Source organism: Oncorhynchus keta, chromosome 14 (assembly GCF_023373465.1).
Source record: "Oncorhynchus keta strain PuntledgeMale-10-30-2019 chromosome 14, Oket_V2, whole genome shotgun sequence".
Lineage (NCBI taxonomy): Eukaryota > Metazoa > Chordata > Actinopteri > Salmoniformes > Salmonidae > Oncorhynchus > Oncorhynchus keta.
In genome coordinates, this window is record NC_068434.1 from 14456259 (window position 1) to 14471808 (window position 15550).

Genomic DNA, 15550 nt, shown 5'->3' on the forward strand with positions numbered 1-15550 from the left:
ATTACCTCAGTATTAATGTTTATTATCACAGTATTAGTGTTTATTACCACAGTATTAGTTTAAGACCACAGTATTAGTGTTTATTACCACAATATTGGTATTAGTGTTCATTACCACAGTATTACAGTGTGTATTACCACAGTATTACAGTGTTTATTACCACAGTATTACAGTGTTTATTACCACAGTAGTACAGTGTTTATTACCACAGTAGTGCAGTGTATCTTACCACAGTATTAGTGTTTAGTACCACAGTAGTGTTTAGTACCACAGTAGTGTTTATTACCACAGTATTACATAGTTTACTACCACAGTATTAGTGTTTATTACCACAGTTTTAATGTTTATTACCTCAGTATTAATGTTTATTATCACAGTATTAGTGTTTATTGCCACAGTATTAGTGTTTAAGACCACAGTATTAGTGTTAAATTAACACAGTATTAGTTTATTGCCACAGGATTGGTATTAGTGTTTGTTATTACATTATTACAGTGTTTATTACCACAGTATTACAGTGATTATTACCACAGTATTTGTGTTTATTACCACAGTAGTACAGTGTATCTTACCACAGTATTAGTGTTTACTACCACAGTAGTGTTTAGTACCACAGTAGTGTTTATTACCACAGTATTACAGTGTTTAGTACCACAGTAATAGTGTTTATTACCACAGTATTAGTGTTGATTACCACAGTATTACAGGGTTTATACCACATTATTACAGTGTTTATTACCACAGTATTAGTATTTATTACCACAGTATTACAGTGTTTATTACCGTAGTATTAATGTTCATTACCACAGTATTAGTGTTTATTAATAACATGTATAAACTTCTCGAGTCACCCTGACCCAGGCAGGGTCCACAGAATGAGCCCTGCTGCTGGGTTTCAAATGATACCCACTCCCACCACCGTTCAAAAAAACCAAAACAGCCATCTCTGTGATTAATCTAATCAGCGCCCAGATGAGCTTATTTCCTTACATCCACTGCCACTCATTGGGGATTCTCTATTGGGTTTTAGAGACAGCACATTGGCCCTCTGTGATGGTGCTGATTGGGAGGCGGTCTCTTTGTCCGGTACTTCATCATTCCTCGCCCTGTGAGGCCTCTCTCCAGCAGACATCCATCAAAGTCTGGCCATGAGGCATTCTAGCACCTTATCAATGAGGACAGCCTGTTTATGGCCCTATCCCCTTTGTGTGCTGTGGCAGTAAGGGGAAGCTACAGAGGCAGAGCAGGTCAGGCAGTAAAACAGCTTCCGCCCAGTGAATCACATTCACATCCACACACAGGCTGCTGTGCTGTAAGCCGTGCCAGGTAATAACATAAAAGCAAACAAGCCAAACCAACAAAAGACACAGGGTGCAACTACGGCAACAAATTAGACCCAAGTCTGCCCAAAACATGGTGGAAAGTGGCTTTACTGAAAACGGACGCAGACTCTGGGGTTCAACACTCTTAATACAAGTACTTTGGTTTCAAACAAGAGTGGAGAAAACACCATTCTTTTGCTGCCTGCAAGTGCAAATGATTCTACACATTTCTGCTTGACCACGGAAAAAACATTACTGTTCCAAGGCCGCTAGACAGGCCTTAATGGAGAAGAAGCATTATTAAACCAAGAAGAAGCATTATTAAACCAAGAAGAAGCATTATTAAACCAAGAAGAAGCATTATTAAACCAAGAAGAAGCATTATTAAACCAAGAAGAAGCATTATTAAACCAAGAAGAAGCATTATTAAACCAAGAAGAAGCAGCTGTATGCTGAATGGATCTAATCAAATCAAGCTTTATTTTACAGCACATTTCAGACATGAAATGCAACTAAATGTGCTTCACAGGAAAAAACGAATAAAAACAATGAAAATGGAAACATTTACAACACAACAAACATAAGACATAACATACAAAACAAAAGAATAAGAATAAAAACTGAATGACTAAAAAGCACCCTAAGGAAAGGCAAATCTAAAAAGGTATTTTAAGATCAGTGTTGTGGACACCCTCAGGGTCTCTGGCAGGCTGTTCCAGAGGCTGGGGGCACAGTAACTAAACGTTCTCTCTCCATGCCTCTTGGTCCTGGGCTTTGGGATAGTTAAAAGGTCAGTGCCAGAGGACCTGAGGGACCTACTGGGTACATAACTTAAAAGTATGTCTGAAATGTATTGGGGCGCAGAGTCGTGGATTGATTTAAAAAACAATATAATTGTTTGTATTAATTGTAAAACTCACAGGCAGCCAGTGCAGAGACCTTAAAACCAGTGTAATGTGTGCTCTCTGTCTGGTCTTGGTCAGTACCCACGCTGCAGCATTCTGTATGTTTTGCAGTTGACCAATGGCTTTCTTGGGTAGACCAGACAAGAGACCATTACAGTAGTCAAGCCTGCTTGTAATAAAAGCATGGATGAGTCTCTCTGTATCAGCCTGAGAGAGAAACGGCTGCACCTTGGCAATGTCCCTCTGGTGGTAAAAAGCTATTTTGGTCACATTCCTAATGTATGAATCAAAATTGAGTTAAGAATCTAAAATGACACCTAGGTTTTTTATCTTTACTGCCCGTGAATTAAAATGTGCGGACAGATTCTCTCTCAGTGCTTTGGCTCCAACAATAAGTACCTCGGCCTTGTTAGGAAGTTGTCTAATAATTTATCCTTGGAGCTAAAATCCTCTGGTGACAAAGAAATGTAAAGTTGTGTATCGTCAGCGTAGCAGTAAAAATCAATGCTGTGCTTTCTGATAATGCTGCCAAGGGGTAACATATATAAACTGAACAGTAGCGGACCCGAAATCGAACCTTGTGGAACTCCCCATGAGATAGGTATTTTCTCTGAGTTATGTTCACCTCGGGTGACAAAACTATCAACCGGTTAAATAGGTCCTAAACCAATTTTGAACTGGATCGGAGAGGTCAACCCACCTCTCCAGTCTGTCCAGAAGGACATCAAGGTCAAGAGTGTCGAATGCAGCACTTGAATCCAAGAGTACAAGGACAGAGAGCTGTTTGGCGTCTGTGTTGGCTCTAAGATCATTTAAAACTTTAACTAAGGCTGTCTCTGTGCTGTGGTGCTGTGCTGTGGTGGGCCGAAAAACCAGTTTGGAATTTTACAGTTGGCACTTAAAAAATAATTTAGGTGTTTGAAATCAAATGTCTCCAGTATTTTGATTAAGAATGGAAGGTTGGCAATTAGCTGAAAATTGCTAAGAACTGAAGAATATTGATTACTTTTCTTCAGAAAGAGTTTCACAATAGCAGTTTTTAGTACAGTGGAGAAAGTGACTGTGAACAGGGAGAGATTAACATTAGCTTGCACTTCTTCAGATATGCAATTAAAACTGTTTTAAAGAAGGTGGTGGGGATAGGATCAAGAAGGATCAAGAAGGCAGGTAGAAAGAAGGCTTAAGTTGTGATATCACTTTCCTGAGCATGTCTGTATCAACCAGGGAAAATAAATCCATAGTGCCAGGGCTGGTTCACTGCCAACTGACAAAATTGGTCTAAGTCACCTATGGCACCAGAGAGGACGCAACACAGGAGACTTAAAACGCAACAATAGGAAATTGTGTCAAATTAATTTGATTTTGTGCATATGATTAATTACTTTGAAAAATTGGGCAGACACATCTAAATGTTAAAACCTACTGAAATTGTAACGGGCGCAAAGCAGTTATTTTACTAATAGCCACATATGCATAATCTGAGCTCATTCTACAGTAACATCACTAGGGCCAAGATTCCTGCCATCCAGGCCCTCTATACCAGGCGGTGTCAGAGGAAGGCCCTAAAAATTGTCAAAGAATTCAGCCACCCTAGTCATAGACTGTTCTCTCTGCTACCGCATGGCAAGCGGTACCGAAGTGCCAAGTTTAGGTCCAAGAGGCTTCTAAATAGCTTCTACCCCCAAGTCATAAGACCCCTGAACACCTAATAAACCCAGAATATTTGCATTGCACCCCCCTCTCCACCTCTTTTACACAGCTGCTACTCTCTGTTGTTATCATCTATGCATAGTCACTTTAATAACTCTACCTACATGTACATATTACCTCAACTAACCGGTGCCCCCGCACATTGACTCTGTACCGGTACCCCCCTGTATATAGTCTCGCTATTGTTGTTTTACTGCTGATATCATTAACATGGCATAAGTGATGGCAAAGTTTGTAGAATAGTAGAAATTGTAGAAATCTCCACCCCATGGCAAAATTTGTAGAATTGCAGAAATCTTGCTTTAAAACTGCAACATTTTCTCTACACCCCATGGCAAAATGTGTAGAATTGCAGAAATCTTGCTTTAAAACTGCAACATTTTCTCTACACCCCATGGCAAAATGTGTAGAATTGCAGAATTGTTTTTTTTTTCCTTCATTTTTTATCTCCGCTATCAAGAAGAGGGCCATTGAAGTTTTTTTACCCCAACCAAATCTTGCTTAGGGCCACAGCCCTGCATATGCCTAACTCAATGTGAGTGAAGATTATGACTGAGTGTAACATTAGTCTATGCAGCCTTTATGAGCGGGTCCCAGCTGATTGTTGTTTTATTTCAATGGAAAAGAGAGGTAACACACAAAGCACAGTGACCACACTGAAGAGCCAGAGAGTAACCATGGAAGCGTTTGTCTCACTAGTCAATGGGTTACCCCACCATTCATTTAGTCATTTCACTGATTCAATATTTAAAAATATATTAGCCACTCCGAATAAATTAGTATCGGCTCAATCATTTTTGATTTTGTTTAGTGTTAAACAATTCATCTGCATGATGAGGACAATGAGGGGCACACAACAAATATCTCCAAACCTCCACTTATTAGCCTATTATGGTTTCATATACCTCTGACATATCTGATTATTATTAGGTAAAAAAACTATGTTTTGTCATAATTGGATCAATTGGAGCCACTGCAATACTCTATAAAATGAATTGCCCATAATAATGAAAGGTGCATGCAAAGCGTATCGAGCCAACAATCCTGTAGGAAAAACTTTTTATTAGACTAATGATTGTCACAAATAAACGTGCTGTATAATGTGTTCAAACACCTGTTCAATAAATTATTAAATGTATCCAGACTTACCTGACACTTTGTTGGCTATCAGTCCAGGATAAATGGTAGAAATACAGCTATTGTTGAGGATATCATCGATAACTACTATCAATAATCTCTAACGTTTTTCTCAGATGATATTCTTGGTCAATGAATGCATCTTGATACTCGTAGGGTGTTCCTGACAGCTGTCTCTACCCCCAGCGAACAACCACACAAAAAGCACGTCACACTCCGGGCGGACTATGGGAAATAAACTAACGGTATTTCCTATGTGGATAGAAACGTAGACTAAAGCCAGATAACGTTTTTTCAAACCAGCTGACCGCTCGAGGGTTCGCTGGGATAAAGAATCTGCGCAGCCATGTCGTTCACCTGCATGTGTGTCTAAACAAAACTACGATGTGGATTTATCGAGGGAAGGCAAGATTTGCTAATCGCATTTGCCTCAGGGAGGTCGACCGTAGCAGCGGGCAGCTCCACCCAGCGAACCGTTGTTCTTATACCCAGCTATTTAGATAGGCCGAGTAGCTAGTAGAGGTATCACCACACCATAAAGAAAAGGGTCAAATTAGGCTACGCAATACTGATGCGTAGCCTTATTTGTCTCATATATATATTTTTAACTATTCACCAAGAAACATCTTAGTTGTTCTTAGTTGTTTAGATGTGTGTATTGTTGTGTATTATGAAATACTTCTGCACTGTTGGAGCTACGGACGCAAGTATTTCGCAACACCTGGAATTAACATCCGCTAAATATGTGTATGTGACCAATAACATTTTATGTGTTCTTATAGCCTAGACCACAATTGACACACATTATAAAATGATTATCAAAACTCCAATTTTAGTCACTTGTTAATTTATCCTGAGTAGGCTAATTTGTATGACATTTTAAATACCATGGATAAGAAATACTACAGCAAAAATAATAGGCCTATCAATTAAAGTTTTCAATTATGCAATTTGGCCTCTATAGGGCCCTTATCCATGTGGCCTCTGATAAAGGAACTGCACTTGCGCCATCCAGTGGTCAGTTCAAGAATTTGAGTTCCAAGCCAAATACGTCATCGCGTTAGTATTCTGTTGACGTGGACTACTGGCGTTCATACGTGTTCGTTGTGAACAACATTAGTCGAAACGGCGGTTCGCCTTCAAAATAATAGTCCCCCATCGAAACTGACACAAACTGATAAAAATAGTGAAAACCTGCCACAATTGGACTATATAATGCTAAACAGGGTTGGAATTTTGTTATATAAATTCAACAAAAGAAAGCTTTTTTTGTAAAAAATACATGTAAAAGTACAAATTAGTTAAAATCGCACTGTGGCTGTATTTGAATTCAGCATTGCATTGGGGGCATACTTATTTTTTTACATTTTATTTCACCTTTATTTCACCAGGTAGGCTAGTTGAGAACACCTTTATTTCACCAGGTAGGCTTTATTTCACCAGGTAGGCTAGTTGAGAACAAGTTCTCATTTACAACTGCGACCTGGCCAAGATAAAGCAAAGCAGTGTGACACAGAGAACAACACAGAGTTACACATGGAGTAAACAAACAAGCCAATAACACAAACAAGTCAATGGCACAGTAGAGAAAGGAAAGTCTATATACAGTGTGTGCAAAAGGCACAAGGAGGTTGGCAATAAATAGGCCATAGTTGCGAATAATTACAATTTAACAGATTAACACTGGAGTGATAAATGAGCAGATGATGATGTGCAAGTAGAGATACTGGTGTGCAAAAGAGCAGAAAAGTAAATAAATTAAAAACAGTATGGGGATGAGGTAGGTAGATTGGGTGGGCTATTTACAGATGGACTATGTACAGCTGCTGTGATCGGTTAGCTGATCAGATAGTTGATGTTTAAAGTTGGTGAGGGAAATAAGTCTCCAACTTCAGCGATTTTTGCAATTCGTTCCAGTCACTGGCAGCAGAGAACTGGAAGGAAAGGCGGCCAAATTGGGTGTTGGCTTTGGGGATGATCAGTGAGATATACCTGCTGGAACATGTGCTACGGGTGGGTGTTGTTATCGTGACCAGTGAACTGAGATAAAGAGGAGCTTTACCTAGCATAGACTTATAGATGACCCAGTGGGTCTGGCGACGAATAAGTAGCGAGGGCCAGCCGACTAGAGCATACAGGTCGCAGTGGTGGGTGGTATAAGGCGCTTTGGTAACAAAACGGATGGTACTGTGATAGACTGCATTCAGTTTGCTGAGTAGAGTGTTGGAAGCTATTTTGTAGATGACATCGCCAAAGTCGAGGATCGGTAGGATCGTCAGTTTTACTAGGGTAAGTTTGGCGGCATGAGTGAAGGAGGCTTTGTTGCGAAATAGAAAGCCGATACTAGATTTGATTGCGGATTGGAGATATTTAATATGAGTCTGGAAGGAGACACCAGACACCTAGCCAGACACCTAGGTATTTATAGTTGTCCACATATTCAAGGTCGGAACCGTACAGGGTGGTGATGCTAGTCGGGTGGGCGGGTGCGGGCAGCGAACGGTTCAAAAGCATGCATTTGGTTTTACTAGCGTTTAAGAGCAGTCGGAGGCCACGGAAGGAGTGTTGTATGGCATTGAAGCTCGTTTGGAGGTTAGTTAGCACAGTGTCCAAGGAAGGGCCAGAAGTATACAGAATGGTGTCGTCTGCATAGAGGTGGATCAGGGAATCGCCCGCAGAGCGACATCATTAATATATACAGAGATATATACAGAGAAAAGAGTCGGCCAGAGAATTGAACCCTGCGGTACCGCCAAAGAGACCGCCAGAGGTCCCGGACAACATGCCCTCCGATTTGACACACTGAACTCTGTCTGCAAAGTAGTTGGTGAACCACCAAGGCTATTGAGTCTGCTGATAAGAATGCGGTGATTGACAGAGTCAAAAGCCTTGGCCAGGGCGATGAAGACGGCTGCACAGTACTGTCTTTTATCGATGGCGGTTATGATATCGTTTAGTACCTTGAGCGTGGCTGAGGTGCACCCGCTCGGAAGCCGGATTGCACAGCGGAGCAGGTACGGGGGATTCGAAATGGTCAATGATCTGTTTATTAACTTTGCTTTCGAAGACTTTAGATAGGCAGGGCAGGATGGATATAGGTCTGTAACAGTTTGGGTCTAGGGTGTCACCCCCTATGAAGAGGAGGATGACCGCGGCAGCTTTCCAATCTTTAGGGATCTCGGACGATACGAAAGAGAGGTTGAACAGGCTGGTAATAGGGGTTGCAACAATGGCGGCGGATAGTTTTATAAAGAGAGGGTCCACATTGTCTAGCCAAGCTGATTTGTACTGGTCCAGGTTTTGCAGCTCTTTCAGAACATATGCTGTCTGGATATGGGTGAAGGAGAAGCTGGGGAGGCTTGAGCGAGTAGCATTGTACAGCCTAACCCAGGGATTCCCAAATTTGGTCCTGGGAGCCCAAGTGGTGCACGTTTTGATTTTTGCCCTAGCTCTACACAGCTGACTTAAATAATGAACTCATAAAGCTTTGCTTATTTGAATCAACTGTGTAGTGGTAGGGCAAAAAAAACAAAAGGTGGGGTCCCCGGGAACGAGTTTGGGAAGCCTATGGATTGTGCACCCATGAAATGGGGTATCAGCCTACCCACTGACACCCACAGAACACAACTATGTAGAGTTTACACGAATATTAGTGTCTCAGCTCTTATTGCAAGATTTTGACTGTGGGAAATCATCTTTCATGTAAGACCATTGTTTGTATTGGACATTCATATTGAACTATACACCCTTACCTATGGATTGTGCACCCCTGAAATGGGGTATCCGCCTACTCCGTGACACTCACAGAACACAAGTGTGAAGAGTTTACACAAGTATTAGCATAGTAGCTCTTATTACGGGACTCTGAAACTACTGTAAAATGTGCAATAAGTGACTTCCCACAGTCAAAGTTCTACAATAAGAGCTAAGATATTAATATTTGTGTAAAAATAGTTTTGCTGTATGGGTGTCACTGAGTAGGCTGATACCCCATTTCATGGATGCCCAATCCATAGATTAGGCTGTACAGTGCACATACAGTGCCTTTAGGAAGCATTCATAGCCCTTTTTGTTGTGGTACAGACTGAATTCATCTATATGCAATACACCATGATGACAAAGCCAAAAGTTTTTTTTGAGCAAATGTATCGAAAATGAAATACAGAAATATCTCACTTACATAAGTATTCACAACCCTGAGTCAATACATGTTGCAATCACCTTTGTCAGTGATTACAGTTGTGAGTCTTTCTGGGTAAGTTTCTAAGAGATTTGCATACCTGAATTGTACTATATTTGACCATTATTATTTTAGATTTTGTATTCTTCAAGCTCTTTTGAGTTGGTTGTTGATCATTGCTAGATAGCCATTTTCAAGTCTTAGATTTTCAAGCGGATTTAAGTCAAAACTGTAACTAGGCCACTCGGGAACATTAAATGTCATCTTGGTAAGCAAATCCATTGTATATTTGGCCTTGTGTTTTAGATTATTGTCCTGCTGAAAGGTGAATTTGTCTCCCAGTGTCTGTTGGAAAGCAGACTGAAGTGCCTTGTTGCAAACAGGATGCATGTTTTGGAATATTTTTTTATTCTGTAAAGGCTTCCTTTTTTTACTCTGTCAGTTAGGTTAGTATTGTGGAATAACAACAATGCTGTTAACCATGTTAAACACTATTATTGCACACAGAGTGAGTAAATGCAACTTCTGTGACTTGTTAAGCATATGTTTACTCCTCTATTAAGGCTTGCCATAACAAAGGGGTTGAATACTTATTGACTCAACAATTTTAGTAATTTATTTTAAAAAAATCTAAAAACATAATTCCACTTTGAATTGATGGGGTATTGTGTGTAGGCCAGTGACACGTCTCAATTTAATCCATTTTAAATTCAGGGCGTAACACAACAAAATGTGGAAAAAGTCACAGGATATTAACACTTTCTGAAGTATTTGTGTGGCTCAGTTTGCAGAGCATGGTGCTTGCAATGCCAGGGTTGTGGGTTTGATTCCAACTAGAGACCAGTGTGAAAGATGTATGCTCTGGATAAGAGTGTCTACTAAAATGTAAATTAAGGACAATGTAATTATGCCCCCAATGCAATTTTGAATTCAAGTACATCCACAATGTGATTTCAAAGGATTTTTAATTAGCTAATAATTGTAACATTCCAACCTTGTTTAACATTATCTAGTTCAATTGTTGCATGTTTTCACTATCTATATCCGTTTGCTACCGAGTAGCGCAGCGGTCTAAGGCACAGCATCTCAGTGCTAGAGGTATCACATGCGGTGGCATGTGCCTGTAATCCAAGTCACTGGGAGGCTGAGGTTGGTGGATCAAGTGAGCTGAGGAGCTCTGGGCTGCAGCACACTACGTCGAACGGGTGTCCACACTAAGTTCTGTATCGATATGGTGTTCCTGGGGGAGCTCGGGACCACCAGGTTGTCTATGTAAGTCGCTCTGGATAAGAGCGTCTGCTAAATGACTTAAATGTAAATGTAATCACTACTGACCCTAGTTTGATTCCAGGCTGCATCACAACCGGCCATGATTGGGATTTGTTCTTTTAACTTACTTGCCTAGTTAAATATAAGTAAATACAATTGCATCCGTTTCAATGGGGGACTTTTATTTTTTAAGGCTAACTGCCGATTACACAATTGTTGCTCACGACACGCTGGTGGCGTTCATTTGTTTCGCTAGTAGCCAATTATGTATTTGATAGTAGCCAGAGGAAGAATGGAAATGGCTTAGGTCGTCGAAGAACGTTGCTCATGTTTTCAGGTAAATCAACTATTGGTGCTTCGTGACTTTTTAATTCGCTAAATGTAACACGAACCTTTCCACGCGACAATAATCGTCAATATACTATAGATAGCTATCTAACTAAGGCACGTCAACTGAAGAAAAAAAATGGGTAGAGATGCTAACACAGGTTAGCTAGCCCTCCTTTAGTTGCCAGCCAAGCTAACTAGCTTAGCGTTAGTTAAGTATTTGACACCTGCCCCAATTAGTTGGGTTACAAAGTGATCGGTTGCTTGCGTTTTAGGTGTATAGATAACGTTAGTTTATATCGTGAGAACACAATCGCCAGCTTGCTAGTTGCTTGCCCGCATAGTGTTAGTTTACGATTAGCCAGTGCGGTATCTCCGTGCTCCTGTATAAATTGGCATAAATTATTAGTGAAAGTGAATTACGTTAAAAAGTCTGCTTCTTTCGCATGACATTTATAGTGGCGAGGAGTCTACCGGAAAACGATTGCACTAGTAATTCCATTTTAAGGGTTGACGCAAACATAATTTTAAACTTTGTTTTACTATTGACAAATACAACTGATTTCGGGATTGTATATCGATTCGCTCTCCTTTAAATATAAGTCGTCTGATTTTATTCCTTTGTCACCGAATTGTTTAATCAAACTTTTCGCTGCCAGCTTCTGATATCTAAAAACGAGTATCTTGAATTAGACGAGCGCGCACTAGGCCAGAGCTAATTTCCCCCGGGTTTCATGTTATGGTTAGACCAGAAAACAGAAGTTTTTATGCACTGATACCAGGAGATGACAGCGACACGTTTGATTAAACAATAGAGACAACCAAAGCAGCTAATGGGGATTCATAATACATACAATAAACGATTACTTGTATTTAAGGAAAACGAATCGATCCAACTTCTATCAAAATAATACCAGAAGGAGATGTTTTGTTGTTGTGCATTTTGGCTAACTCTAACCCGTTTCCTAACCTGCTACCAAAAGTCAAATCTCACGTTAATTTGACAAATGCTGGATCCCTTCCAGCCATGATCTGGTTTCCCTTGGCTAAACTAGCTGGCTTGCAGAATTACGCTAGTTTTCGTCCTCATTGCCAAACTTCATAAATACTGTACTCTCAACTTCAAAACTCCTTTGCTATTTAGAAAGAAACTTTAAAAATATTTTACTTTGTTGAATAGTTGTGACTGTGTTGAGATGCATTATCTGTCATAAGACGACTGTGGTGAAATATATTATTGCTACTTAACGCAGATCCAAGTTCAGTTTTGAGATCCACCGGCGTCATTGGTGTAGGGTTAGCTGGACGATTCTGACTGGTCTTGGAACTGTGACAACAGGCAGCCTCTCCCTGCCTGGCTCGATGGGATATGTAGGGATTTTGCCAACACAGCCAGATATGTTCCCAGTCTTGTACCCTTAACTATCGTATTGTACCAATGTTTGTCCTCTGTAGTTGCGTGACTTTCTTTGTTTGCTGAAATATATACTTTTTCAATAAATGTTAATCAAATACAACCACTGACTGTTTGCTTGTTGATGTTGCTCTAAGATGACAATTAAGTGCAAATTTGCATGTGCCAATTGAATCTCAACAAGGAAACCAAAGTATTGACCTTGGGCGAATCAATGTACTCCGAGTTGGATTCCAAAGCCTGGTCTCTGCTCCACTCAGTTGGTGAAGTTCATCGGAAACTGCCTTCACCATGGAGTGGAATTCAGTCGGCTACATCAGTAGCAGACGTTCCTCTCTGAATGTCAAATGGAAAACAACGGCTACATTAGCTAGCCACAGATTATATAAACTAGGACCGTGATTACATTGCAGTCATTGGGGCATCTATCTTATCAGTCACTATTACTGGTTGAATGTACAAGATAGGTGCAGTGGACTTTAGCTTGTCAGTTAAGTTTAATCACCCCTCTGAAGATCCATTCAACTGGAAGAGTTGGACTAAATGCTCTGCGCCTCACATACTAGAGGCTTCAAAACGTGCCAATGCATGCTATATTGAATGTAATGTGTAGGATAGCTGCAGCTTTCAAAACAAGCTGAAACCTGACAAACATGGTTTACTCCTTTATTGAAAGAACTGACAGCTGTTGACAGTGATTCCAATATTCCCTGTACATCTTTGAAAATCTGGAAATTTCCTTTGGGAAATATCAAACAGGTGAAATTTTACTTCAACCTCATACATTAGGTGTCATGACACAACTCTTGTATAGCTTTCAATTACAATGTCTTGCTCCTCTGTTTAGAGTGAAAAATGACTGGGAGAAGCCCGCACTATGGTTTCCAGTCGGCCACGACGGTGCAGCCTGCTAATGGAGGACACGCCTACCTATTTGGGAACAGCTCTGAGAATGATCTCTCGGAGGAGGATGGTGAGAGCTACGAGCTGCGCTCCCGAGGCCGGGACAGGCTGCGCAGTAGCACCTCCAGGGAGAAGTTGGACGACATTGTCCACCTGGTCCGAGACATCAAAGAAGGGGACACTCTGAATAGCTTCTCGCTGCAGTACCACTGCTCAGTAAGTCAACCCTAATCCATGTCTTACACTCTAATGACGAAGCCCTTACAGACAGACCAGCTTTGACTTTTCACACCACTTTTTTTGCTACCCAAGTAAAGTGAAAACCTTTGTTTTGTCTGTGTGCCGTAGGTGGCGGACATCAAGAGGGCCAACAACCTGTTGACAGAGCAGGACTTCTTTGCGCTGAGATCCATCAAGATCCCTGTGAAACGCTTCAGCGTGCTGACAGAGACCCACAGCATCGCGCCTCTCAAATCTGCCTCCCCCACAGGCCTCCGACGTTTCCCCCAGCCCCCTATCTCTACGGAGATCTCCACAGACTCCTCCTCATCCACAGACAGCGTGGGCAGCTTCCTGCAGGAGAAGGACAAAGACATCGAGCTGCTTGTCAAGTCCACCGGCACCTCCAGAAGCAGCCTGAATGAGGTGGTCTCCTCCCTGACCCTCCAGCAGCCCTTACTACTGGGGGATTCTGACTTCAAGCCTGTCTTCAGGAAGGACCCCTACCATGGGGCGGACTGGGGCATGAGGTGGTGGACGGCGGTGGCCATCATGGTGGTGGTTGTCATTGTCACACCAGTGTTCTACCTGCTGTATTATGAGGTGCTGATGAAGGCGGACGTTAGCCACCACACCACCACGCCGTCGACCAATCCTAAGGGCATGCAGCATGCCCAGATTCCTGAGCCTGTGGAAGTCAATGGAAAGCCCAACTCAGGACCTCAGGCTGGAAACATACCCAAACCAAACTCACAGAGACACAATGAAGTGGATGACCACCCAGGCCCTAAGAAAGAGAAAACGTAGTGAGGGATGTAGACAAACTGCAGGAGCTGGAGGTATCTGAGCAGTTGTGAAAAAAGTGATTATCCAAGCTCTCTGAGAATCACTTTATAGGGAACAGAATCCATTGGGAAATTATGATGAGGGGAAAATGAGGACAATCTGTTGAATTGTTTCAGTGGACATGCAGTATGTATGTTTTTAAAACATGTTTTTAAAGCAATTATTTTTTTTTGCACAGTGGGACCCAACTGCTTATTCTGCCCCTCTTGTCAGCTGATGGGACTAGTTTCACCATAACACTGTCTGAAGTGGGGTTTGTTCTTGGTCAAAACAGTACTGATTGCTGCCACTTGTCACTTAAAATAAGTAATTTATCTGTGGACTATTAGTCTTATTCCAACATCAGTATTGAAGTTAGTCTAAAATGTGATGCAAATTTTCTTGAACATTGTTTTGATATTTTTGCTTGTCTGGGAAGAACTGCGTTTGGAGTCCCACAACCTTCATTTCTACTAAGGGCAAGGGTGACGAAACGGGAAATGCACAATGTTGCCCAACACTAGCTAGGTATATTCCAGTGAAATGTTATATTTATAAACTGGTTGCCAATGTAATTAGAGCAGTAAAAATACATGTTTAGTCATACCCATGGTATACGTCTGATATACTACAGCTTTCAGCCAATCAGCATTCAGGGTTCAAACCACCCAGTTTATAATGTAGTTTATTTTCCTCATCACTAGTGTTACGAACAGTATGTGCCTTCAACCTGTGGAACACTATGGTTGCATAGACACAGGCAGCCCAATTATTTTTTTTTTCAAATATTGGTCCAATTTATGAAAACTCCAGAATTGGGCTGCTCGTGTAAATGCAGCCTTACAGGCTGAAAAAGTATATTTTGAATAAATTATTGATGCTCAGACTTGAGTGTGTTCATGTTGGTTTTTGTTTTGTATAATTCTCATTTGTTTATACAAAGATCGACATATTCTAATACAAACTCACTTTCACCACACACGTCTTGATGATTCTCAAATTGTGCGTATAGTTTCACCAAACAAAATGTGTAAACTTGCTGACAGTGTTCGTCATATAGCCAATGGCTATTTGGTAAAAGATCAACCATAACTTTAAGGAAAAACATACATTTGGAAGAATGACATTCAGCCAGTATCCATTAACATGCAGTCGGAGGTTAAATATGAGGCTTCATTCATGTCCTCACTACACCAAAATCATCATTAAAATCGCAATGTAATTTTCCTACAAAAAGGTAGCTGTTAAACTGGGCATTTCTCCATTAAACTGAATTGGTGTGTGTGAATGTTATGTGCATGCATAAGTAGCAATCCAATGCCTCATATTTCACATCATG

The 15550-nt window shown here is 41.0% G+C and overlaps 2 protein-coding genes across 5 annotated transcripts in view; one reads left to right on the forward strand and one right to left on the reverse strand.

Annotated features, from left to right (window-relative positions):
• The window catches only part of LOC118394018 (adhesion G-protein coupled receptor V1), a 285170-nt gene extending 279728 nt beyond the window's left edge, over positions 1-5442 (reverse strand). The window contains 1 exon segment of the mRNA XM_052461147.1: positions 5087-5442. The gene's annotated coding sequence lies outside the window, so the exon portion shown is untranslated.
• A 1773-nt stretch (positions 5443-7215) lies between these two features.
• On the forward strand, positions 7216-15097 carry LOC118392879 (lysM and putative peptidoglycan-binding domain-containing protein 3-like). 4 transcript variants are annotated; one of them, XM_052461149.1, is made up of 3 exons: positions 7216-7363; positions 13112-13383; positions 13516-15097. In XM_052461149.1, the coding sequence occupies exons 2-3, from the start codon at positions 13120-13122 to the stop codon at positions 14191-14193; spliced, it is 942 nt and encodes a 313-aa protein (XP_052317109.1). In that variant the 5' UTR covers positions 7216-7363; positions 13112-13119; the 3' UTR covers positions 14194-15097. The 4 variants fall into 4 exon arrangements, with proteins under 4 accessions (XP_052317109.1, XP_052317108.1, XP_035640765.1 ...); XM_052461148.1 differs by lacking the exon at positions 7216-7363 and adding an exon at positions 7648-8088; XM_035784872.2 differs by lacking the exon at positions 7216-7363 and adding an exon at positions 10330-10526.
• Positions 15098-15550: the final 453 nt, after the last annotated feature.

Excerpts from the sequence above, each read along its gene's own strand:
- LOC118392879 (XM_052461149.1), top strand. The coding sequence starts at position 13,120 with ATGACTGGGAGAAGCCCGCACTATGGTTTCCAGTCGGCCACGACGGTG. Across the intron at positions 13,384-13,515 it reads CGCTGCAGTACCACTGCTCA|GTGGCGGACATCAAGAGGGC; the intron begins GTAAGTCAACCC and ends TGTGTGCCGTAG.